Raw genomic sequence first — 26,476 nt, forward strand, 5'->3', positions numbered from 1 at the left:
GAACTTTTTTAGGATATGCCAATTCACCATATTAATTGCAAACTCTAGATTATTTAACAGAAGAGAACTGTCCAAACCACTGGGACTACTAATCAGTTCAGTGATCGGATTGATTTATATGTTTACTTGCGCCACCCACCCCGCAGGGGGCTGTAAACTCCCAAAGCTGGGCCAAGGTGCTCACTTCCTGTGGTGAGTTAGGGACCTGCTTGGCACAGCGTGGTAGGGGAACTGACAGACAGATGTAAAATAAAGAAAGAAATGGAACCCTGGGCTCAAACTGTCACACGCAAGAGGCCAATAAAATAGATAAATGTTGATAAGGCACTGGGAAAAACTGCGAGTATAATCCTGTGGCAAAACGTTCTACAAACTGCCCAAATTTCTATTTTAAAATAAGTTTGGTTTTTTTTTTTGAGAAAAAAAAAAAAAAAGCCAAACAAAACAACACAAATGCCTGGGTTTAGATTCTGGCCCGACCGTGTGCGGGCTGTGTGTGTGACCTTGGAAGGTCATTTTCCCTTCTGTGTGGAAGACCCCCTCCTCCCTAAATGGGAACCGGGGTGCACCCTGAGAGGGAGGCAGCCCTCAGCGTCGCCCCCTCCTGGCTGCCGCCTCTCCCCAGCATCATTACATCAGCTCCTGCTCTCCCAGCACCTGCGTACCCCCTGCACGGGGGCAGGACCCCTGTGGGTCTGTCCACAAAACCACTGGCTCTGGGGTGGGGCTGCGCCTCTCAGTCACGGTTACTGACCCACAGCACTGGACATACACAGGAGAGCAGCTGACTGGGTGTTTAGTTGGTCGAGAATTTAAAAACCAATATAAGTAAAACCAATCTTGCTAAACTGCACACTAACATGCTTGCTCTAAAAACTGCTTATGAGTAAACACAATGTTCTTCAAGTTTTGAAATTAGAAATTATTCCCCTGTTTGAATTAAAAGTTAGTTTTAGGTCCCTACCGGTTACCCCCTCTTAAAAACTCAAGTCTCTTTTGGGTTAATACACTCCACTACTTTTTCCCTCCATAGTTAGACAGCAAACAACCAATGACTCAACCAAAGGTAAAAAACCCAACCTGGCTATAATAAAGTCTTGGAATAAAATTAAAAAAAAAAATCAGTGTGGTATAATAGGACATAAAACCAAATAATTCCATTTCAGAATAAACTCTTAGTTCAAAAAATGACGGGGGCCTTAAGTGTTTACTAAAATCAGAAAAACTCACAAACCAAAATAACCTATGTTATTTGTAAGGTATCTTAAAACTATAAGAATATATTTTATATGTAACAAAATTATCTGATTGCTAACTAGTCAGTATTTAAGAACTAACTTAAACCTAAACACAGTTACATTTTGCTTTTACCCGTTTGGTTCCTGCCATTAAAATAACTACATGCTGTCTGTGGTCAACACTGGCTCTTTTCTGGGCACACACCATAAAACAATGAATGCATAGCCCAACCTAAAGGTTGGTCACTGTGGGTATTAATTTTCACCAGCTTTATTAAAGAGGGTTTGGAGAGAAAAGCAACACCCATTTTATTCCAACAGATTGAGTATTCGTGTGGTTTATCTTCCCTGGATACACCCTAGGATCTGAAAAATCTTGTCCGGCATTTTAGTCATAAGGACTATTAGTCACCTAGAAATATTGCCCCCACCCTTCCTTAACACGGGTCCTTAGAGGAGATTCTAACAGTGACAACTGTTTTGTCAGGGCGTAGCTGTGACATTATACATTTTAAAGTGATCTGATAATGCTTAACGTCCATTTTCTGTCTCTCTCAATTATGAACAAAAAAATTTTATATAACACGTGCTTTAAAATGCCAACTAAGAACAAGTATACTACTACCGGGATACTTATATTTTAATATAATAATTATTAATTACTATGGTAATTGTGTTTTTCAGCTCAATTCTGAACCCAAATTTTGTATAAACTACAAGAAGCGAGACCCATGTAACACATTGGAAACTTGTTGCCATTTTAAATTTTAAAGTCAAATGCCAATACGGAGCCTATTTGAATGCCAAATATTTCCTACTACTCCATGAACCCGCTAACATCTCAGACATTATGACCCACAATAGATTTCTGTATCTCAAAGCTTGAGCATATGTCTCTCTGAGGCTCCACGGCAGGAATGAAAACAACCCCTTTAAAGGAAGTTCTCTTCCGAGCATTTCTGCATTATTTCCTGACGGTTCATCTTCATTACGGAGATGTGCCCCCAATGAAACGTTTGCAGCGTCGAGCGACCCAGATGTAACAGAAACTCTGCGGACAGACAACTTGGCCCGGCGCTGCCGCCCGCCTCTCCTTCCCACCTCCACCCAATACCTTCCCCGGGCAGTGACTTCACATCCTTTGACATCAGCACGGCTCGGAAAGGGGGATGGGAGAGCGAGCAGAAAGCAGAAAAACCAGCTTTGAACTATGCGTGCAAGGCCTCTCTCAAGACTCTGATTCCGCGAGTCTTCGTAAAATGCCAGACCGTGGTGACACAGCCCACCTCCGCGGGCTAAGTGTGCAGCGCGGCGCAATGGTTCTGCTAGCGGGGACTTCCTGCTCCTCTTATCTGAAGCACAATAGCCATTTATTAACTAACCACAGAAGGTTCCGATTCGGCGACACACAATAACTCACCTCGAATATGGAGAAGGGCCACGGGCTGGAAAGGCCCGTTGGAGTTCGCCGCGTCCACCACCATCCTGCTGCCCGCTTTATTACATGTCCACATCTAGACTCCAGCGGGAAAGGCAATGTACTCCTTAAGGCAAGAAACCAGCCTCCATTTTAGTTTAAAAAAAAAGACAAACTGAAGCTCTCTGCAGCTGGAGGGAACTGGCTGCCCCGTGATGTCAGCAGGCATGGAGCTCGCTGATTGGCCCGAAGCTGCAACTTAAAATGACACTAAAAAAACTGCAAATGGAGAGAGCGCCCTGCTCGGCTGTCAGTGTGCACGGCCGACCGGCTCCCGGCTCCCACAGGCTTCGCTCCCTGCTAACTTCCAGCCCGAGAGCCCCTCTCCGAGGGTGCAGGACTGGGCCGTCCCCCACACCCCCCTCTGCCGGACGGGGAGCGGCCTCGAGTGCGAGTCATGGAAGGCAAGTGTGTGCGAGCCGCAGGAACTCCACCGCCGGCGCCCCGGGGCTGGCCCCCCAAAGTCAGAGGCGCCTCATTCCCGCCTGGCCACCGGCAGCTCCGGGTTCCAGGCGCTCCAACATCTGAACTGGAGTTAGCACGTGGGCAACCCGGGTTTCGCGGTGTTTAGGCAAATGGCTATTCAAAATTATGCAATCCCAAGCCGCTAGTGTGGACTCGGGCTCAGCCTCCCCTATTGCCGAGTTATGAGCTGATCCTCAAACGCTTTTTTCCCCCCCTCGGGATCTACTGTTTTTATTGGAAAAATTCAGTTAAAAAATTACACAGGAAATGAAAGCTTCCTTAAACTGAATAGCTAGAAAGCGCTACAGACTAAAGGCAGTTAAAAGAAAGTGATAAAATGAAATGCAGTGTTCGTTTTTTATCTTAAAGATGGCAACACGTTAGATACTTTGAAGTTTATAGAAATTTTATTTAAGTTTAAAATCTCTAAAAAAGGATATTTCCTTTGTTATGGGGCTAATTTTGAAAGCTCTTATTTAGATCTTTGTTTCTTATCTTAAAAAGGAGTTAATGTGAAAAGCTGTGCCAAGGAGACAGACCTTTCTGGAGTATGAGGAGGGGATCAAAGAGATGATCCCCTAACAAAAAGAAGTATCACTGCTACCTCCAACTAAAAACAAACTGCAGGGAAAGTCACTGGCAGGTACAACGGAAAACAGATTCCTCACTTCTTGACACACACACACAACTAAGCCTGTCCAAACCACACATCCCTTTTCATGCATTCTCCTGCAACTCCCCTGCGTGAACAAGAACGCCAAAGCCCTCTGCTTCCCAGACCTCCTTCAATAGTAAGAAACACCTGAGATGCAAGAGGGGTTAGCGGTTGCACCAGTAGGCTGGCACGCCCTGTAATTCGAGGAATGAGTGAACCGCTACAATTGTCCAGGGGTGTTTAGCAAGGCCCCCTCACTAGCAAGAAGGCAGTCTTTACAATATGCATCAATATCGACCACAAAAATAAATTAAGTGAAAGCAAACCAAATCCCACCTGGGCCTCCCTCCTTCCCAGAGCTGAAGGATGCCGCTGGATTCCAGGGCTGGCCATGCAGTTATTTACAACAAGCGATGGGGACCCGTCCTTAGCCACCTGTGCATACTTGGCCTTTCACCTGCCTGGCTCCTCCTCTAGCTGAACAAAAACTGCCCGTGCTTTCGGTCAGCTAATGTGAATTTAAATTCTGGCTGCTGACCCGCTGGGCTGTCAGATCGTGGGAAGGATGGCTCTCCCAGGACCACCACCACCTTCTCAGCCAGGGAGTGATGTCAGATGAACTCAGACGTGTGTGCAATGAGGAACGAGGTGCGCAGGGGGCTTTGTAGGGGGTCCGGAGCAGATGCTTCCCACGGATCCGTACTTTAAAGAGACAGAGACTTGGCCTCAAATGATTTGATGTTTCATAGGATATGAGAAGGGGAAAGGTGCCTGTCCCAAGACTGTGCTGATGAGCTAAAATCAAGAGATGAGGGGGAAAGACTTCTAGGATCTTTACATAAAATATGCAGATTAGAAGTCAACGAACAAGTGAAGAGGTTTCTTGATGTATTTTTCCTAATGATCTCAGATCAAAGGATCTCAACTTTATTAGTGATTTCCCCCCATGCTCTTCTGAAGCCTTGTACATATAAAGTAGTTCTTTAAAGAACCTAAGGACTGTGATCTGGAAATCACTGACGAAACACACCCTAAACATAAATAAGCAAAGAAACAAATGAGTAATATGGAGAGAGGAAAAAAACACTTGAATGAATACACAGAAGGCAGGCTCCTGGACTGGAAGGGTAAATACTATAAATATGCTCTTCATTCCCCCTCCCCCCCCAAATTGATTTACAGGTGTAAAGCAATTCCAGTCAAAATTTGGTTGGGTCTCTTTATTTTTCTGACACATTTTTTTTTCCTTGACAAAACAGTTCTAAAGTTCCCCTGGAAAAATAAAAAAGCAAGAGAATGAGATTACTTGTGAGGAAGGTTGGTCCTACCCACTGGAAAGCTTGTGAATTCACGCCGTGTAATGAGAGCCTAAGAGGCAGGTCCGGACCATGGGACGAAGCTACAGCCCCCAGAGCGGGAAGCACATGCGTCCAAGTGTATTATTACGACAGACAATGACTCTCGAATCAGTGGAAAGGGTAAGATTAGTTAGATAACCGGTTGGTGATGTGGGGATAAACCAATTTAAGTCTTCACACCAAAATAAAATCTGAGATAAGTAAAAAACCAAACCAAAATCGCCCCCTTACTCCCCACATTTCCTACAGCTTTCAGAAGGGAAGTCGAGTATCAAGAGAATAGGGCATTTAAAAACAACGGACAAACCCTTATTGGATATTGCTCACATTAAAAAATTTACAAATTTCTGGATGTTCCCTCCAAAAAACCAGAGGAAACACAGAGGCTGTAAATACAAGGAGTTAAATATACACCAGAGTTGATTATAAAAAACGGGGCCTAGATGTTGAAATGATTCAGTTCACAAATGAACAAGTGATCAACACTTGCATAAAAAGTATTTCTCTGCCCATCAGATCAGCAATAATTTCAACAAATGACAGTTACTCAACACCGGTAAAGGCATGCCGTGACCCTGCCAACAAATCTGTAAGTTGTTTGGATCATTCCGGAATTAAAATCATCTGGCAATATGGATCAAGATTCTTTAAGTAATTTTACTCCTGGGAATCTATTCTAGAAATGTTTCTATTCTAGAAACATAGTAGTAGAGTGAGCATCACATTTTAATATTTTAAAAATTGTGCTAAAATACCCATTACATAAAATTCACCGTCTTAACCACTTTGAAGCGCACAGCTCAGTAGTATTAAGTACATTTACATTATTGTGCAGCTGCTGCCACCGTCCATCCACAGAACTCTCTTCACCCTGCAAAACTGACACTCTGTCCCCATTAAACAAGAACTCCCCCTCCCCCCCGCCCCCCCAGTCTCCAACACCCCCCTCCGCCCCCTTCTACTTCTGTCTCTGTGGACCTGACCACCCCAGGGACCCCATCCAAGTGGAATCAGGCAGGCTTTGTCCTGGGACTGGCTTGCTTCCCTCGGTGTAACGTCCTCGAGGTCTGCCCCTGTCATAGCAGGTGGCAACATCTCCTTCCTTTGTAAGGCTGAAGAATATTCGGTGGTGCGAACAGACCCCGTGCTGTCCCACTGAACCACAGATGGCCGTTCGGGCTGCCTCTGCCTCCGGGCTACTGTGAATAAAGCCCCGATAACAGGGTGTGCCGTGTCTATTTTAAGTCCCTCCTTCCAACTCCTTGGGGTGTACCCCCAGAAGCGGAATTGCTGGGACATAGGGCATTCCTATGTTTAACTCTCAGAGGAGCTGCCGTGCTTTTTCCCATAGCAGAAGCAGCATTTCACATTCCCACCAACTGCACAGGCCTCCAATTTCTCCACATTCTCACCAACACTGGTTGTTGTTTTTGTTTTTTTTTAAGATTTTATTTATTTATTCATGAGAGACAGAGAGAGAGAGAGAGAGAGAGAGAGAGAGAGAGAGAGAGAGAGAGAGAGAGAGAGAGAGGCAGAGGGAGATGTCGGCCTCCTGTGGAGCAGGGAGCCCAATGCGGGGCTCAATCCCAGGACCCTGGGACCATGACCTGAGCCAAAGGCAGATGCTTAATGGCTGAGCCACCCAGGTGCCCCAAAAATCTAAGTTTTGATGTCATCCAGCTTAACTATTTTTACTTTTGTTGCCTGTGCTTTTGGTGTCATTTTGAAGAAATCAGTAGCAAATTCAGTGTCATGAAGCTTTTCCTCTAATGGCTTGTAATCTTAGGTCCTATATTTAGGTCTTTGATCCACTTTGAATTACTTTAAAAAAAAAGATTTTATGTATTTGAGAGACAGATAGTGTGAGTGGTGGGGAGGGGGAGAAGAAGGAGAGAGAATCTTAAGCAGGCTCTGCACTGAGCGCAGAGCCTGATGCAGGGCTCCATCTCACAACCCTGAGATCATGACCTGAGCCAAAACCAAGAGTCCCATGTTCAACCAACTGAGCCACCCAGGAGCCCTTGAGTTACTCTCTGTGTATGGTGTGAGGTAGGGGTCCAACTCCATTCTTCTGCATGTGGACATCCGATTCTTCTAGGGCCATTTGTTCAAAAGGCTGTCCTTCCCCCATCGAGTGGGTGGCACCCTTGTTGAAAACCATGGGATGGGTTTATTTTTGGGCTCTCCAGTCTACTCTATACTGGTGTATATGTCCATCTTTACGCTGGTACCACACAGTTTTTGACTACTGCAGCTTTGCAGGAAGTTTTAAAATCAGGAAATTTAAGACCTCCAAGTGTGGTGTCCTTTTCCAAGACTGCTTTGGCCATCTGGGGTCCCTGAAGATTCCATGTGAATTTTAGGATGGATTTTTCTGTTTCTGGAAAAAAAACTGTTAGGATTTTGATAAGGATTGCACTGAATGTGTAGATCTCTTTGGGCAGCACTGACATCCTGGAGGTATTGTCTTCCAGTCCGTGAACACAGATGTCCGTCCCGTGACTGGCATTGTCTTCAGTGTCTTGAAGCAGTGTTTTGTATATCAGTGTATAAGTCTTTTATCTCCTTGGTTAATTCCTAGTAAGTTTTCTTCTAGAGCATCACATTTTTATTTATGATTCTAAAATACTAGAAACCACCTAAATGTCAAAGGGATTATCCCACACAATGAAATACTACACACCCATCAAAAATCTTTACAAGTATATAAAATGAAAATAACTGGAAAGGGCAGTGTGTAAGTTTTCAGAAATATGATCATAAGAAGAAATACTCCCCAAATATCAACTGTTGAGTGTTATGGCAATGGGTGGCTTTTCTTCCTGAAACTTCTGTATGTTTTTCAGTATTGCTAAAATAAGCATATAATATTTTGATAAAAATGACAAGTAACAGTTTTTAGAAAGACATATAGATGAAGTTAACGGGGACGAACCCTCAATGAACGCAGCCTCTTGGGTGCAGGTGATGAACTGAGAATCGGCTGTGATGGGAAGTATGATCCCCAAGGTTTGTTCGTTGTGATGCATCCATGAGCTCATGTAGGTAAAAACACACCAACAAAAACTGGCCTAAATCAGGCAAGACAAACTGAACCAAGAAACTAGAGGATGTGGACTCCCCGTCTCAAAGAATCAGCCACGGACTAGTTTTTACCACCATATCTGCCACCTTTGCTGTGAATCTGACCCTCACTTAAGCTAAGAGGGTTCCACTGGTCCCCAGAGCCTCGTCTTCACTGACGGAACAAGCCCTCAAGTGATGCTCCCAGAAGAGGCTCCTACCACGGCCACACCCTGTCGCTGGGCTGCCAGTTCCTGCCACCTCCAATTACCCTCGGGATGGTTCTTCTCACCTGGGGAAGGGGGTGTATGTGATCTTCCACTTCCACGGCTGTGAGGAGGAGCACGGTCATGGATGGAGGCTACTACCCTTCTGGGCTGAAGTGCAGGCTTGGGAGGGAGTGGCTCCAGTCGTTACAGGTGTCATGCTGAGAACTGTGGACGCCACCGCACTCCAAGAACATGGCCTCTAGCAACAGTGCTTCAGAAAGATCCCCAGGCTGCAGTGGGATCCCTGCTTAGGCTGCCCACCCCCACCCCAGAAGCCTTCCTACTCCCTCTTTGGGCCACCGGCTCTCTCCCCAGGCCAGCCCCCCAGACGGTGCCTGGCACACAGCAGGTGCACCCTCCAATATATTGAATGATGGACGAGTCAAGCAGTAACACCTATCTGGTTCTCCAAAACCCCCTTAATACTCTTTAAAGCTCTTCTTCGCTGTAGCACATAACTAAGAGAGACAGGCCACCTAGTTGCCTGGGCAGTAACATGTCCCATCCCCTGGCACATAACCCCTGTCTGGCCTCCCGCTGCGCCCTCCATTACCACCTGTGATGGGCTGACCTGCCTTCCAGGACGGCCTCATAATTGGGCTCCTGCTCTCTCGGGACAACCCTACCCCTTTCCCTGCCCTCCTGCCACTGCAGCCACATCAGTCCAGCTCACAAAGGGCCTGAGCTAATGCCAAGGGAGGAAAGGCACCTTTCTGGGCTCAGGAGGGTCTGCCTTCCAGAACAGAAGGCGGGCGAACAGGGGCCTCCCCCGCCCACTCTCAGCACGCTCTCCCATCAAAGATGCAAATGCAAGCATGTCCGTGCTGTACCAAAGCGAAGGCTTAAAAAGGAATTACTCTTTATTCTCTGGTCCCTCTGTCACTTTGTTTTGGTCTTTATTTAAAAGCAAACTGCCTGTAAATACACCCCACTGATTTTATTTCTGATTTAGCATTTCTGAATAAAACTTTCCGGTTTTCGTTTCTAAATTTAGCTCAAGGTTTTATTTTTCTTCTCCCAGGCAATTTTGTCTGCAAATTGAATATGCTCGTATTTTAGTGAAGAAGTTTTAGAGTTCCTTTCATGAAAAGAAAGTTGTTTTTTGAACCTAGAGAGCTAGGGTGTCGTCACAGCAAAGCACGGCCGTCGTGCGGGCCGGCACTGTCTTTTTCGAACCGGAAACTACAGGAGCTGAATGACGTCCGTTCTGTCGGGTAAGAGAGCTAACCCAAAATGTCTGGCTTCCCCTGGAGCTTAAAACAGACTTTTTCCTGAGGCAGATCAAAGACACCCAGCATTCAGCCATGTTCAAAGGTTGCCAGGGAACGTCTGCTTGCCAAGAGCAAGGACAAAGGGACGGGCGCTCGTTGCCCGTTGACCGGAGCGCATCCTGCGAGTAGAAAGCGCGGTCGGGCTGGTCCCCAGGGAAGGCCAGCGGGGCTAAGTGGGGTAGACCGGGGAGACTTAGCCCAGGGGCTTGCTGTCGTTCTCCCCACAGCTGGGCTGGAAAGTACAGCAAGTGCTCACAGCAGCCCCTAGTTGCGGGGGGGCAGGGTGCCCACGCGAGGTGTATCTCGTACACATGACATAGCCGGTGCTCTCACGTCAGCTGCTGAGAACAAACCTCCTGCTACACAGCAGAACCTGAGGTGGACGGAGCGGTGAGCCTGGACCGGTTCCTCACGGGAGGGGACGCCGGGGCAGTTCTCGGGAACTGAAGGAGTGTGGAGGGAGCGGGCAGAGGGCCCGAAGTGCGTCTCCTGCATCCTTGGCAGATGCTGGACTGGGCACCAAAACAGACAAGCAAACAGCTCCGCCCCCGGTGACGCCTCCTGCAAGAGTCACGCGTGCGGTGCGTTCCGCACCCTGAGTGTCCATCGATGCACGAATGGACACTCACACTGGGGTCTAGTCACACACTGGAATATTCTTCAGCCTTAAAAAGGAAGAAATCCTGTCACCGGCTACAACACGGATGATCCTTGAGGACACGATGCTGAGAGAGAGAAGCCAGAGCCAGCAGGACACATTCCGGATGATTCCGCTTCCTGGAGGAGTTGAAATCCCAGAGATAGAAAGGCGAATGGCAGTCGCGGGGCAGGGGGAGGACGAGGGGAGGCACTGTGCACCAGAGGCAGGGTTTAGTCGGGGACGATGAACAGACAGTGGTGATGGGCGCACAGCGCTGTGAACGTACTTAATGGACACTGATACGTGGTTAGAATGGTAAATACTATGCGATGTATATTTTACCACAATTAGAAAAAGCGATGAGGCAGAGCGCAGAGCAAAGCTGGGCGTCCAGGGCCGCGAGGGGCTGGACAGAGGATGGGCCCGCCGCGTGTGTGCAGGCACGAGCAGGAGGTGAGGTGCAGTGAGAAATCAGAGGGAGGTGTTGGGAGGGCCTGAGCCGAACAGTAACTGTGAGGCTACAGCTAGTTGGAAGCCAACTCCCAGGTTCTGCCCCGAGGCGGCTGACAGAGGCCTGAGACCGACTGTCCCTTGTAGTAAAAGCCACGTCTGTGGCCCCAGGAGAGCAGACAGGACAGTGTCCCAGAAGGGCCGGGCTGGCTGACATGGCACCGGCTCCTGGTCATGCACCCCGGGGGCCCTGGGGGCACCTCTGCTGCCCAGCTGCTGAGGGAATGGAGCCAAGAGGAGCCTGAGTTGGAAAAGCGTGGTGGATCGGGGTCTGCTGGCTCCTGGAGCACAGGGGCCACCTCTGGTCATTGTCACTGTCCCGGCCACCTCCCCATGCTCCGGACAACCCAGACGGTCAGTAAGTACTCGCTGTGAACTGGCACCTGCCTCACAAGGCCTGAGGCCATTTCCTCTGTTACCCTGGGCAGCCAGGAGCAAATGCAGAAATCCAAGCCCGGGGCAGAAGACAGGACTGAGGAGAGCAGTTTCTTGGCCCGCCAGAATTAGGGCAGGCGTTCTGTAACTTCTTATGCTGCACTGTTCTAATCCCGCAACTAATGGCCAAAGAGGCAAAGCTCCCCTAAATATATGCACAGTTCATTTTTAGGCAGTAAAAATGATCCACTTGTATGGCCAAACTTTCAATGGTATCAGAAAATGAATTGCTTTGAAAAAGGCTGAAGTATTGTATTTTCACAAAACCAGGGCCACGTAAATTCTCCCAACAATAATGTAACAACTTCTTTCCCAAAAGCCCAAGTGCTTAGCAACTCCAACTTTCTGTCCCAAGGTCTCCAGTTAATTGCTAAGTCCTAGTTGCTCCTTTATGACCTGACTTCTCCCAGGCTCTTCTTTCCCACAAGAACAACTGCAAGAGACAAACTGCATGCCACACATCACCCAAAACATCTCCCTTCACTTAGCATTGAACACTTCTACCTTCCATACCAAAAATGGTAAACGAAGGGACTAATTCAGGGAAATCTTTGAATGAAAAGGGCCTGAAGACTATATTCAGCCTCACTGTTAAATGAATAAAAATAGGAAATGCTACTTTCCACTTAACAGATGACTCAGATTTTAAATGGCCCCAGTATGGAAACGGTGCAATGGGCCAGGCTTCTCATCTGCTCGGGGCAGGGCGTGCCTAGGGCCACCTCCCCGGACAGCGTCTGGGTGGTCTCTATAAAGGGATTTTGAAAACACACAGGCTTTAGTCCAGTACTTCCTTTCTCTGAGACCAGCTTAAGAAAAGGTTCAAAGATGGGAACGACAAAAGATTTCATTACAGCATGATCTATAATGGCTGAAAACCAAGGATCACCACAGAATGGAATACTACGGTTGTTTAAAAAATTCTGCTTCTCTTTCCATTCAGGTTAGGAACAAGATACACATGCCCACTTGCACCACCACCTGTAACATCTTACTGGAATTTTCAGTCAATTCAGGGGGAAGACACTAATAGGACTTTCAGAACAAAGACGTGAGGTTATCTTTATGTGCAGACCTAATTAGATACCTGGGACATCCGAAAGAATCAACTGAAAACTACTGGGAACAATAAGATAATTCAGTAAGAAAGCAGGATGTGAAAGCAAGACACAGACATCGACAGCCTTCATATAAATAACTGACTAGAAGGCACAATAGCAACAATAATAGAATATCTAGGCATAAAACTCAAAAACCGTGCAAAACCCACACGATGGATACTTTAAAAACACCCCAAAGGAAATGAAAGTGGCCTTCGCATAGCACACTCCTAGGCCAGAGGATGCAAATATTCTAAAGATGCCAATTCTTCCTGGACATTTAAAAAATGTGATGGGATCCTGATAAAAACACAACCACTTTTTCTGCAATGAAACGAGCCAATTCAAAGTTCCTACTGTTTGTAATAATATCAGTATTATTGTTGTGAATTATTTTAATAGGATATAGCAATAATTATGCCAATGGTGTTCGAAACCAAGATTTTCAGTGTAAAAGAGAGAAAACTGAAGATTCAAGAAACATGTGAAAACATAATGTTAAGGTTCAACTGAAAACGTCAATATGAATGCATAACTAATACGTACATGTACTCATATTCCACTTTCCTACATTGACAGCACCTAAAAGCAACATCAGTCCAATAGCAACAAGCACCTCTAGTGCCCAGATTTTGGTCTCTAAAATAAACACCCACTGAAAGGAATCAGGGCTCTTTGAAAGTGGCCAGTTCCAAGTCTGGGGCAAAGAAGGTACAAAATGAGGCTGGGAGAATATCTTAACTGTGCCAGAAATCAAGGAATCAAAAACAAATGTGTCCATGTCAAAAAATACACAGGAGTTGGCCCAAAGAATATCCAGTGGTTAATTTTATGTATCTGTACATCAGAAAGAATAACGATTTTAGTAGGTTGAAGCACACTGAAATCAAATCAGAATACCTAAGTCCATAATGATATTCAAAAAAAAAAAAAAAGAAAACCAGAAAAAAAAATCTTTAGTTTTCACCATTTGTGGGAAAGTGTAACTAAAAGGCAGAGCATTAAGCTCATCCTGACTTTCAGTAGGAGCTACAGGTCAAGACAACCAAATATCTCCAGCTGGTGAGAAACAGCTCTGCTGTCGGAAGAATGCCAGATTAAATGTTAACCCTCTAGTGACGCTGCTGACTCCAGCAAGGGTCGTCATGTGGCGTGCACGCACAGCGCTGGTGGGGAACAGACCAGCAGGATGCCACAACGTACCTTGCAGATCACCACCAGTACTTCTGGACAGCACGGTTGCAGGGGGAAGTGTCATAGTCCGACAGAGAGATCCATCCATCATCACCCTAACACACTGCAGAGTCTGGCATCGCTTATGACAGTACCCAGACCGAATGAATGTCCCGCCCTAACTAATATCTCCTGGGTCATACAGCACCACGTCTGATGTATCCCACCCAAAAAATAGTTTCTATTTACCGGAACTACAGGGAATAAGCAGGATATTTTATAAGATAACCGGCCCGACTAATTTAACAAGTCGTAATAAACTTGTGCTGTAATTTACAACACCCCCAGACTGCTAGTGACCCAGGTATCTGGCAGAAGCAGCAACAATAAATCCCCACAGAAGAAGATACTTTCGTTTTAGGTTTTAACTTCTTTGAAATAGTTGAGTACAATGACCAGCATACACTAGAAAATAGTGAGGTACTCAAGGAAAGAAGACTTCACGAACAGACTGCAACAGGGATGATAACATCATCTGACACACAGATTGCAAAGCAGCTGTGTTTACTGCACCCACAGAGACGGCAAGTGTGATCGGTCAGAGGACAGGAAAATATGAAAAAGTCATCTTGCAAATTAAAAATGTAACTTCTGTAAATGAGAAAGGATACCTGAGATTAAAAGCTCAACAAAGGGAGTTCAGCACATACCAGACAGACCTGTAGATTCTCAGCAAGATAACAGAGGTTAAGCATGGTGTTTAGAGATTCTGATAGCAATTCAGCAAGGTAATTTTATGTCTGTTATAACACCACAAAAAGGCTGCATTTTATATTTCATTTGTACAGTTATTTATTTTCACTATATTTTATGAAGGGTTGAAAATTAAGAAAAAACTGATCCTCTATTAGACATAATGTGAGACCCTCTCATCGAGAATATTGCATGGGAAGTCATAAAAAGTTTGAAAAATACAGGTGAGGCTTAAAAAGACAGACAGTAAGTGAAAAAGTCCAACACATGTTTGTTCAAAGCCAAAGAAAAAAGAGAGACGGATGTAGAAGACATAATGGCTGGGAACTCTCCAGCCCTGAGGAAGTATAATAATCTATGGATGCACAACGAATCCCCAAAAAGACCGATAATATAGAAACCCATGTTTGGACACCCAGCAGTGGAACGACTGAAAATCAATGTTACAGACAAAAATCAGAAAAGTGGCCAGAATCACAATCCCTTCAGAGATTGACTTTGGTTTCTCAATCCTAATGGAAGCCAAAGGCGATGAAATGCTTATCTCCGTTGTTCAGAAGGAAGATAACTCCACCTGCAATTCAATCCTCAGGGAACATCTTTCAAGAATGAGGGCAGAATAAAGATATTTTCTAGATAAATAAACAAAGAATTTGCCACCACCAGACTCTCATTAAAGAAAATTCTACATGACGTATTCAAACAGAAGGAAAGTGATCCCAGGAGGAAAGTTGGAGATGCAGGCAGGGATGAAGAATAAAGTGACAAATAAGTGGATGAACCCAAATCACCGACAGAATACAACAATAATACTGGTGCGGAGGAGTTTTAAGGGCTGAAAGAAAAATTCAAAGATCCAACAGTGGAGGGTCTCAGAAGCTAGCGACAGTAGCCCTGCTTTTTTTTTTTTTTTTTTTTTATTACTGGACTTTAAGGCTTACAGAAAAATTGAATGTGAAGTATAGAGTTTTTTTTTTTTAAGATTTTATTTATTTATTCATGAGAGACAGAGAGAGAGAGAGAGAGAGAGAGAGAGAGAGAGAGAGAGAGAGGCAGAGGGAGAAGCAGGCTCCCAAGGAGCAGGGAGCCCGATGCGGGACTCGATCCCAGGACCCCGGGATCATGACCCGAGCCGAAGGCAGACGCTTAACCATCTGAGCCACCCAGTACAGAGTTTCCATGTTACCGGCCACCTGTTTCCCATTATTAACATTTTGCATTCGTGTGGGTGCATTTGTTACAACCGATAGCCAATCCTGACCCATCATTATTAACTAAATACCATAGTGTCCAAGAGGGTTTGTTCTTCCTGTTGTATACTCTACAAATTTTAACAAATGCAGAATTCCATGTATTCACTATCCCGGCATCGTAGAGAATAGGCCCACTGTCTTGAAAATCTCCTGTGCTCCCTCTATTCATCCCTCCCCAAGATAAGTTAGCATGTGTATTATCTACGAGGATGAAGCCAAACCAAAGATAAGCCAGATTCACGCTCTGTAAGCTGCAGGGACAGCCTGGGTTCTGAGGAAGTGAGGGGCAGGAAGTGCATCTGTGAATCCCTAAATCGCTCCTTCCCTCCAACCCTCCTTCCTCTGTCCTTCCCTTCACCCCTCCCCTTGCCTGGCAGGTCTGCACTGAGCCCTTGCTATCCGCCCTGCAGTGTGGAAGGCACTGGAACACGCCTGTAAAGATGATGCACCTCCTGCTCCGGGTTCATACATCTTGCAGAAGACCCAGTGTTACGGACTGGAGATATGAAGGACGTCTGATGTTTCATTTATTACGCTAGTCTTATATTTTAGTAATATAGAGGTTTTCAGAGGCTCATGTTTGACTCTGGGGTCCTTACCCTATGTTCCTTGATTTTATGTACCTCAACCTCAACATCTCCTAGGGGAGTACTTTTAGGGATTGAACACCCTCAGATGGAAAGAGGCAACCGTGCCATTTTGGGGGAAATTCAAAGCGAAGGGCACCCTTCCCTGACTAATCTCAAATAGGAAACCCCTGGGCAGTGTAAGCCCCAAATGAGTCATAAGCAGAAAGTCCACAAAGGACTATGGTTACAGTTCTCACTTATCCAATACCAGGAAAGCGAAGAGGCTCTACTGGAGTTTGAAAACGGGGCTCCTTTCTGAATCGCTAGAGCTCAGGTGACAAAGGCAGAGAATTACTTGAAGGAAACAACCAGCTAGCCTGGTTAGGATTCACACGAAGAGACTGAAAGTCTCTCTTCTGGCTTTTCTAGTGTGTTATACCTACAACACATTCACGATTACGTTTTTATCTCAAACAGCTCTGGAATTTGAAATATCAGTTGGGTAAATCAGTTAGTGGCATTTAACAACAACAACAAAAAAAACCAGAACCAAACAAACCTCAATAAAGAGACCAGAACAGAAACATAAACACAGCAGGGGCAGAACAAGCTGGCAAACTAGCCAAACGTGACTCCTTCTCCCTAAACGGGCACACTCTGACTTTTAAAAGACAAGTAAGAGAAATTACCTTTTAAAGATGGTAGTTTTTGAAGTTCTCTGTTATTGCTGGCATTAAACCTGGAAGAATTTTGCCGCTTCTCTTTCTTCACTATGGGCTGAGGGATTGGCACTTTTATTTTGCTAGACACTGTCGACGGCGTCGCAGCTAGGCTGTTTTTCCTGCTGGAAATCTGTTTCCAAAATAAAAACAGAAAGAAACACATGCGTACCTCAAACGGTTATATTTTACAGCACAGCTAGAATCTGGAAAGCATACACGAGGCTTGCGCAGGGACAGTCCCCTCCACTCTGCCGTAAACACCATTCCTTAAAGGGGCTGGAGTCTGAGTGACATCCCACCTCCAGTAATGCTGGGTTTCCAGGGATTCACAGAGATCCTCATTTCTCACATCTTCCTCCCAACTTTTTACTTCTAAACATTTCTCCCATAGGCTGATGTACATACAGGCTGATGACAATGACCCTCCAAAGACATTCACGTCCGAGTCCCTGGAACCTGTGAATATGCTGCCTTACTTGGCCAGAGAGACTTTGGAACGGTGATGACTGTCAGGGTGGGCCCCGTGTAATCACACAGGTCTCGCCAAGAAAAGACGAGGCAACACAGAAGGAGACGACAAAGCGGAGGTGAGATCCTCAGAGAGACTGCAAGAAGCCAGGCTGCTGGCTCGGAAGGCAGAGGAAGGGGCCACGAGCCGAGAAGCACAGGAGGCCTCTAGAAGCTGGAAGAGGCCCAGACACGAATTCTCCTCCAGGGCTTCCAGAAAGAACTAGCCATGCGGACATCCTGATGTCAGCCCCATTTCAGACTTCTGACCTCTGCGACTGTAAGACAGTAAGTTTGTGGTCATTGGCAAGACAGCTACAGGGATCTCATGAGCAGACAGCTCATGGCTCCTTTGCCTATACACCACTCAGCCCTCGGTGATCAGCAGGAGTGACAGAAAAGTGCTCGCCCCTTGAGCCTCAGGAAATGCTCTTCTTTCTAGGCACCCCCCCGTGCCGAGTCCATCCCCAGGCTCCAGGTTTAGTGCTCAACTCTGCACTGCACTGCATCACCTGGGTTGTCCGAGGACACATGGCCGACTCTCGAGGGGAGAAGGAGCTGTGTAAACACCCAAGCAGAGGTGGGTGGGCATCGAGGGCACATGCAGCAGACACCCAGCCAGGCCCATGGGGGCGAGGGTGCCCAGGGAGCTCAGGTGGGCATGGCCCCCAGCGAGTGTCAACTAAGCATCAGCAAGATTTTTTGTGCCAACCGTTCACTCCTCCCACACCTCCAGCCCGCCCAAAGGAATGGAGTTCGTATGAGCACATGTGTGCTTTTGAAAAGCCTACCAAGCTCATCCTAGAAACACAAGCCCACCAAGCCTCTTCCAATCACACTGAGCTAGGAGAGCAGATGCACCAACTTAAGCCCCCAACCACTTGCTCTCCTCCACGAGTGGAATTTTTACTAAGAAGTCAGAGCAGCTTTATTTTGAAGTAAGGTGCTTAGGAATACTTGGGAAGAGTTTTCCAAGAGGCAGGACGCCTGCCTGCAGACGGGACCCTGAACCGGGAGCGCGGGCCTGCGCTCCCCTCTCCCCCAGTCAGCAGTTTCTTCCTTGAAAGGGCCTTTATGGATGTTGTCCTTGACACCTGTCATTCTTTCCACCTGATCGTGAAAGCTGGGTTTTCTTCCTTAAAAACACTGTCCATACCTCTCCTGTTCTCCAGAATTCCCCAGAACCCGAGTTTTCACTCCCCAGGCAAAAACGTCGCCTCCTAGGCCAAGTACTTGTTTTAAAATGTTAATTGACATACAGGTATCTAGTAAAGCTGACACGTCCTTTCTGCCTTTCCACCAGCCCCACACACACTGACCCTGAGAACAACGGGGCACCGGCCAGCTCCTGCAACAAAGCTTGGAACACCAGCCCTGGCTGAGATGGCTAACTCATAAAACAGAATTAACTCCATGCATATCCACAGCCCATGCAGGACACACGCTGAGATGAGGCTTCGAATGTCTGACAGAGCAAAAAGTTATCCCTAAGACCTGCTGATTCGGAGCCACCGGCCCTTCTGCGTGGGCCCTGCTGGCCTCCCTCCCCTGGAGCACTGTCCTCGGGGAAGGCAGAGTGAGCTTCTAGAAAGAAGATCTGGTTCCATCACCCAGGCGAACTCACTGTAGCCACTTCCCAGGGCTCTGAGCCCATTGGCTTAACAGTGGTCTACAGAGCCCCATGCTCGGGTCACCAGCTCCTGATCCGGCCAGCCCCGTGCCTCAGCCCCGTGCCTCGGCCCCGCTGCCCCACTGCCGACCCTGAGTGCGGCTCCCTGAGGCCTCCGTGCAGCGTGCTCAGCTCCGTGGGCTGGGGCCCGCCCAGGCAGGCTCTGCTAGGAGGTGGCCATCTTGTCTTCCCCCCCGATGGGATGTCAGCTCCAGGAGGGCTTGGATGCCACTCTGGCCTGTTCTGCGAGAGCGGGGAACTGCCCCGCACCGGCCAGGTCAGGGAGGCCCCTCTGAGGGCACATGTGTGTGTGCTGGGGGGACAGCATTCAGGCAGGGCCACCGAGAGTGGCGGCTCAGTGCGACCACCCTCACTGCAGACAGGTAGGCAGGCACCGGGGAGCCTGGGGGCCGCAGGTGCCTACAGAGCCCACCAGCCCAGGTCAGAGTCTGACCTTCACCTGACAGGCCCCCAGAAGCCATGCAGGGGGCTCTGAGCAGGGTGAGGGTGCAAATCCATCTTCCTGTTCGAAAGGCGCGTTGGGCTGCAGTGTGGACTGCGGACGGGAGGGGAGGCGGCAGACTCGGCTAGTGGTCCAGACTGCACACGGTGGTGGCTGCACCGGACCCAGTGGCCAGCAGGTGCACAGGTGACGTGGAGCGCCGGCGGGGGCACAGGGAACCTGCAGACGGGTAGCGGGCGGCACCAGTCACTGTGATGGGAAGGCGATAGCGGCCGAGAAGCCGGGAAGTGAGCCCCCTGGGTCCGAGCAAAAGACAGAGTGACGCCCCTCCTCGTTCCCTTCTGCGGACAAGGGCCGGGGTGCTGTCCTTGGTGTCCTTGGCCACCACCTGGCCGCCCTCGGTTGCCTCCTCCGCCCGCCCAGGGGCTGGCAGTGTGGTGTGCGGCTGGCCCTCGGACACCTCGTGCAAGCCGGACGTGAACTTGGAAGTTACCGAATGAGTGAGACCACCCAGCGGAGGAGCGCAGAGTGCAAGAGGCGGAGGAAGGAGGAGGCCAACCCATCAAGCGGCACTCAAAGCCACAGTCTGCGGACTCGCACTTGGCATCTTGGGGCTGGTGGAGGCTGCTGAGGGCAGGGGGCAGCGGGGAGAGGCCGCTGGGCTGAGGCCAAGGCGGCGAGGCTTCGGGAAGGTGGCCGGGAGGAAGAGCGTCAGGGCAAGCAGCAGCCGCCACAGCACGGACCTCGGACTGTCTGGAAGGCGAGGGGCTTAACTGCGCTGCGAGCTGATGGGGGAAGCCACCGAGGGGAGGCCTGGCTGAGGGACAACTGAGCGAGGAGTGGGATCTGGGTCCCCACGTGCAGTGACAACAGAACAGAGGACGGACAGGACAGCTGTCAGTCTGATGGCCTCTCTGTGTGCACAGACATACGAGGTCACCTGCAAGAAGCACTGAAGGGAGGCGAGGCCCGAGGAGGTGAGGATGGCCTGAATAGCAGAGCAAGGCAGGGGCCTGGAGAAACAGAGACGCTCTGAACACATCTTTCTCCTCAGCGCCAAGTACGAGCAGCCAACTGGACCTGTAGCGGTCAGCGCCCAGAGGGAGCACTGCCCACACGGAACTCCCGCTGCATCCCCCCGACAGTCCCTGGGACCCCCCAACCCACTCGCGCCAGCTGCTGACCTGAGCCTGAAGCAGGGCGGGCGCCTGGAGCAGCTCTTACACCAGGACGCCGCAAGGCCCTTCCCCGGAGTGCAGGGCGATCTCCTGGGATCGTGCAAGGAGCCATGGAGCCAGACTTAGGACCTTGCTCGGTCCCCGGACTTCAGACACCACCTCCCTTGTGTCCCACATCCAAACAGTTCTACGACATCTTCTAAAATTCTCCCCTTCTGCAATTGTTATGATGAACTACCACCACTATGTGCCAGAGACCACGAGACACAGAGCTTGAGAAGCCTGTACCTGCACGCCTTGTAAGGTCTTTTAAAAGAACATTCGCCTGGAGCATACAGTACTGGCATAAAGACAGCCACAGGGATCAACGGAACAGAATTACGAGCCAAGACCGCTCGACGGGAGAAGACTCTCTTCAACAGGTGGTTCCAGGACAACCCTGCGCGTTGGTGGTATAGTGGTGAGCACAGCTGCCTTCCAGGACAACCCTGCGGTTGGTGACAGTCAGCCTCAGGTGTTTATGAGGGCGAGAAAGGTGGTCTGCAAAGAAACCAAGCTGGCTAGGAAACACCAAGGCCACCATGCCGGAGCCGGCCCCTCAGAGCAAAGCTCTCCGCACTCTGGTTTTTCAGGGCTGGAAGCCACCACAGCTAGCTCTCAGCTCAGGCCCGGAAAGCGAGCAGCCAGCCGACGAGCCCACCCGCCTCCAGTGCCCATGGTCCACTGTGCTGGGGCCTCAGCTCCGGGTATGTGGAACCCGGGGTCCCCTGGTTTCATTTCTTGCCCCTCTACTCCCTACACAGCAGCGGCAGAGATCTTTTTAAATACTTGTCAGATCATCCCCCCTCCCTGCTCAAACCACCTCAGTGGCTTCCCATCACCTTAAGAATAAAAACGCCAAATCCTGCCAAGGGCTGCTGACAAGATCCTACTGGACCTTCCTTGCCTGTGCCCCTCTCTGACTTTATCTCGTCTGCTCTGGCCACCCTTATTTGTCATCAGCCAGACTGGTTTTCTTTCCAGCGGACATACCAGCTCACGGCCACCTTCGGGCCTCTGCCCCAGCTACTTCCTCTGGCTGGAATGCCCTCCTCCCCCAGATCTTGGCACCACGGGCTCCTGCTTCACACCTGCATGTCACCTTTAACACCCTCTCCTTGGCGAGACCACCCGGACCTCTAGAAGCGTGTGGGCAGCTTTGATACCACAGTGACCAGAGGGCGCTCCTGATGCAGACAGCCTCAGGGCTGCTGCTCTGCAGGGTGAGAAACCAGATGCCACCAGCGCCCCCTTCACCCACCAGCACCCTCGGTGCCCGCTGAAAGCAAAAAGACCCTGCTGCGCGTCCCGCGCCGCGCCCCCAGCACCCATGAGGGTCTCAGAGTGCCTGCGGGGTCACTGTGAATGAGTCACCTGGAGGGATGCGCACGGCCTACGGAGAGGAAAATGACTTGGGGAGAGAGGAAGGTCACCCCCGTGACGGACAGGGCCTGGCCTTGGCCATGCAATACTTCTTCCTGTAAGCTCTGGACCACGGAGCTAATCGGCAGAGCAGGTGAGACAGCTCTGCTCCCGAAAGTGTGCGTTAGGTGAAACGAGAGAGTAGCGATTTTTGTACTATTTTAGTTTTTAACCCTGTGTGTTTTGACCACCAAAACAAATAAAGGTAAAATGTCGAAAAAGGAAGATGGGAGGGATGTCGTGTCCCTGGGTGTCCCCAGGCCCAGTCCCTCGGGAGACCGCGTGGCCTCGCCCACGTATCAGCTGCAGCTCTTTACAAATCGGGCAGTCCCGGGCCTGTGGTGAGCGGGGCCGCCCCCTTCTCGCCCCTGAATTCCCTTCTCTTCCACTGCCCCCTTTCCCCTCATTGCCTCCCACTTCCTTCTAAATTTGGCATTTCGTATTAAGAGTGATAGCTGACGGACTTAAAATAAGTTACTCACACTCGAATTGGAGTTATTTTGGAAGATCCTGCCCGGGTCTTAGGTCACTCTGTCCATCTGAGCTTTCTGTGAAGGCCATGTTCTCTAGCTGCTGTCCAGTGGCTACCAGCCCCGTGCAGCTCCCAAGCACTCGAAACGTGGCTCGTATGACTGAGGAGCTGAATTTTTACATTTAATTTGATTTTCATCCATTTCAAGAGCCCCATGTGGCTAATGGCTAGCATCCTCCAGGCATTCTGGTGTTTCCACTGGGCAAGAACAGCACGAGCTCAGAGCTACCACCCCTTTAGAGCCATGCTAAATTTCATCTTAAGAAAATATTTAAAATGAAGGAAATCCAGTGTCCTCAAACTAATCCCCCCCCCCCCGCCCCACTGGATTCTGGGCTTGTCCTCACTCCCCCAGGTGGAGGAAACAAAGATGACAGCAGGGCTTGGACTCGGATCGGGACAGCAGGGCTTCCCTGCAGTGGTCCTTCCCAAACCTAACCAGAAGTAGGGCCCCGGGGAAGTCTTCACTGAACATGACACACCGACAGGAAGCTGCGAGATCATTACCTATAACACTGTGTCAAACCAGACACCGTCGAGCCCTAACCCTGGTGGGCACCCGATGTTTTAAGGAAACGCTGGGGACTTTTTATAGTTGAAATTTTTCACATGAATTTTCCCTGTGACTTGGGGAAATATCACCGTGATTCATGTTGGTGGCAGGCTGACTCACGTGGCAGATGCAGGTGGAAAGCTCCCCACCCTGACATGCAGGCCTAGAGGCTTGCACTCACTCCACAACTGCTCTAACAGCCGGGGCTGTTAGATGGTGGTACATCTTACCACTGACCTCCGGTGCAAAGCAAAAGCAAAACCAAAAACCCTCTTCTTAAAAGTTTCACAGGACATTAGACAAAGACCCAAGTACCATAATCTTCTTTTAGTCCACTGCTATTTATTTAAAACAGATTATACTGAAAGAAAACCCTGCATCAAAATTTCCTTAGAGGATCAAAAGATATAGAAACAAGAGAGATTCCCCCCCCCCTTCTAATTTACCATATCAGAAAACCTAGCAAGCTAATTGATTTGAAGCTGTCCTTCTTCCTGAGCACTTTTAAAATCCACCAACAAACACTTCTGGCCTCCAGGTCTTCACATACATGGCAAGGAGCAAAGAAAAATCAAGTTAAATTGCTGTCCTCGAGTACTTAATCTAGTTAGGGAGGCGAATCGAGGTAAATAAAAGTCGTCCAAAGCAGTATAAATGATAAGCAACTGCTGGAGCCAATAACTGCTATGCAAATTTAAAAGATGGAAAAAAATAGGAGCCAAGATAGTGAGAAAAGCTTCCCTTAAATTTCAGAAGGAACCTGTATCGGAGCTAAGAAGATAAAGGGACTAAGATGGGACAGTGAAGAGCATGGGGAGGGTACTCCTCAAAGCCAGGTCTGGGGGCCCCTAAGGGGTCCTGTAGACACTTTCCGGGGTCCGTGCTTTTATGAGAACACAAAGCCATGATTTGCCTTTGTAACCATCATTAGGTCAATTTTTCACAGGCTACAAGGCACAGGATATCAAAACAGACTGAATGCATGAGCAGACTCAAGGAGCCAACTAGCTTCTATTAAGCCAGACATTAAAGAAATTTGCAAAAACATGGTGCAATGCCATATTTCTCAGTGAATTTTTGTGACTAGTTATTTCTCGTAAAAACATGCTACTTATATTGGGTAGTGTTACTATTAAATGAATTAATGAATATTTTAAAAATTTCACTTTTAATTTCTAGTAAGAAAACTTATCAGCTAAAACTGACCTAAATAAAAGCTCTTCGGGATTCTAATTTTTAAGAGCATAAAGGGGTGCTGATGCTCCTTTGGTTTGAAAACTGCTAAAGGAGAATGGGTGTTAGGCATGATTTGCAAGCAGATGTACATACTTTGTGGAGGGGTCTTTCTAGAGCAGTGGTCTCACTGGAGGCCATTTTGCTCTGCAGGAGACATTTGGCAATGTCTGCAGACATTTTTGGTTGTCAGAACTGGAGGGGGTGTGGAGCCACTGGCATCTAGTGGGGAGGGCCAGGTGCACAGACCACAGGGCAGCACCGTGGAGAAGCATCTGGTCTACCCGTCAACGGCCCTGAAGGTGGGGTGCCTGCTCAGGGCAGCGGGTCTCACTTGGGAGGCACTCAGGGTCTGCCAAGCGCCCAGCTAGTCACACGGTCACACGGAGGAGGAGCGAGCGCTGGGAAGGGACGGGAAGCTCACAGAACCTGCTCCTAACTCACATGTCCTCCAACTCACAGCTGATTATCCCCTCCGCAGAGCCTCCGTCCTTCCTGAACACCAGGGCTTTAAGCAAAGATGATGCAGAGTGGCTGGGAAAGTGGGCCAAGACATGGTGATCAAAAGCAGGGAATTCGCCCCTATGTGATAGTCACTTATGAATTTCGAAAAAAAAAAATTTAAAGTACTGGTCCTCTGGGTCCCGAGTTTCACTGGAGTCCAGTTTAGGGTTGTGTGCAAAAAAAGTGGGGAGTGGCAGGGGAGACCCCCAGGGGTAGCTCGAGCTCAGAATTCAGCCTGCAAGACAGTGGCTTTGGTGTTTTGGGGGAGGGGAGTTGGGGACTCTCATCTCAGGAGGTGATAATCACAGCCGCCTCCCCAGGAAACACACCTACCAACAAACCACTTCCACTGTCCTCCAACACTCAGGTTAAAATTCCTGCTACACAGCCGAGTGACTAGAATGTCGAATTTTCTTAAAAAGATACTTTTCACAAAAATGTTATTTCTGTTACCATGTAACGGGTTATTTTTAAATGAACTAACATTTTTGAAATTTCAGGTTTAATTTCTCAAACATGACTCTACCAGCTACACCTGTGGGACCTCAGCAAGCCTGGCTCCCTGTCTCTGCAACACCAAGGCGGGCTGGAGGGGATGTAAAGGGACAGATTATAGAGAGAAAAATGTTATGACTAAGGGCAAAGGCGTCAAAATAAGCTAACAAGTTGGAGAGGACCTTTCAGCTTTCTTTTCAGCAACAGATATTATGTCAGAGTTGCCGTAGAGATTTCAAACAAAACTAAGCTGAAGCAGGATATGTAACATACGTGACCAGAGAACAGCGCTCAAAACAACCTTTAATGTGCTTAAAACAAATCACTTTACAGAGAGCATTAACACTTTTAAAAACATAACTTTGGACACAATATACATATTAAAACAGCTCCTATAAAAAAACACCATGGCATGGTCTCATCTTCCAAAATGGACTTTAGCAATCTCTGAGCAATTGATGAAGATTCTAAATATTCATCAAGTGGGCCTAGTTATGTTTGCACAGCTGTGAAGGTGACACTGAGGACAGCTGCTCACACTGGAGTTCCCTCTGTCAGTCTCCCGAGTACCCAGGAGCCCACCTGCGGCCTCGCTCCTTAAAAGTGTGCCACGAAATAAACCCATAAGTACTGGGCAGAAACTTTTGTTTCCAGGACACATGTGGGTAAGTCAAATGTAAACTTCCTACTTGAAAGAGAATAAAACAAACAAAAAAATGTACCAGTACACATCATTCAAGGAGCAGAAATTTCTAGAAAAATGTGCACAGCAGCAGTTATGACCTTTAATGGTATTTGGTTACACTGGAAGATATATTCTGCCGTACATCTCGCAGGGAAAACTTCTTTCAAGAGGGGTCATGCCAGGGGCGCCTGGGTGGCTCAGTTGGTTAAGCAACTGCCTTCGGCTCAGGTCATGATCCTGGAGTC

The 26,476-nt window shown here is 48.3% G+C and overlaps 1 protein-coding gene across 12 annotated transcripts in view; it reads right to left on the reverse strand.

Moving 5' to 3' along the window:
• The window catches only part of PPP2R5C (protein phosphatase 2 regulatory subunit B'gamma), a 119,376-nt gene that overhangs the window by 88,977 nt on the left and 3,923 nt on the right, over positions 1-26,476 (reverse strand). For 8 of the 12 annotated variants that reach the window (XM_027568708.2, XM_027568709.2, XM_027568711.2 and 5 more), the window contains exon 3: positions 16,919-17,081. The exons of 1 other annotated variant lie outside the window; for it this stretch is intronic. In XM_027568708.2, coding sequence (XP_027424509.1) covers positions 16,919-17,081 — 163 coding nt within the window. Of the gene's footprint in view, positions 1-2,658; positions 3,136-16,918; positions 17,082-26,476 lie in introns of those variants that run through there. 3 more of the 12 variants (XM_027568714.2, XM_027568718.2, XM_027568717.2) reach the window with 3 other exon arrangements.

The sequence above is a fragment of the Zalophus californianus genome, chromosome 6 (genome assembly GCF_009762305.2).
Source record: "Zalophus californianus isolate mZalCal1 chromosome 6, mZalCal1.pri.v2, whole genome shotgun sequence".
Lineage (NCBI taxonomy): Eukaryota > Metazoa > Chordata > Mammalia > Carnivora > Otariidae > Zalophus > Zalophus californianus.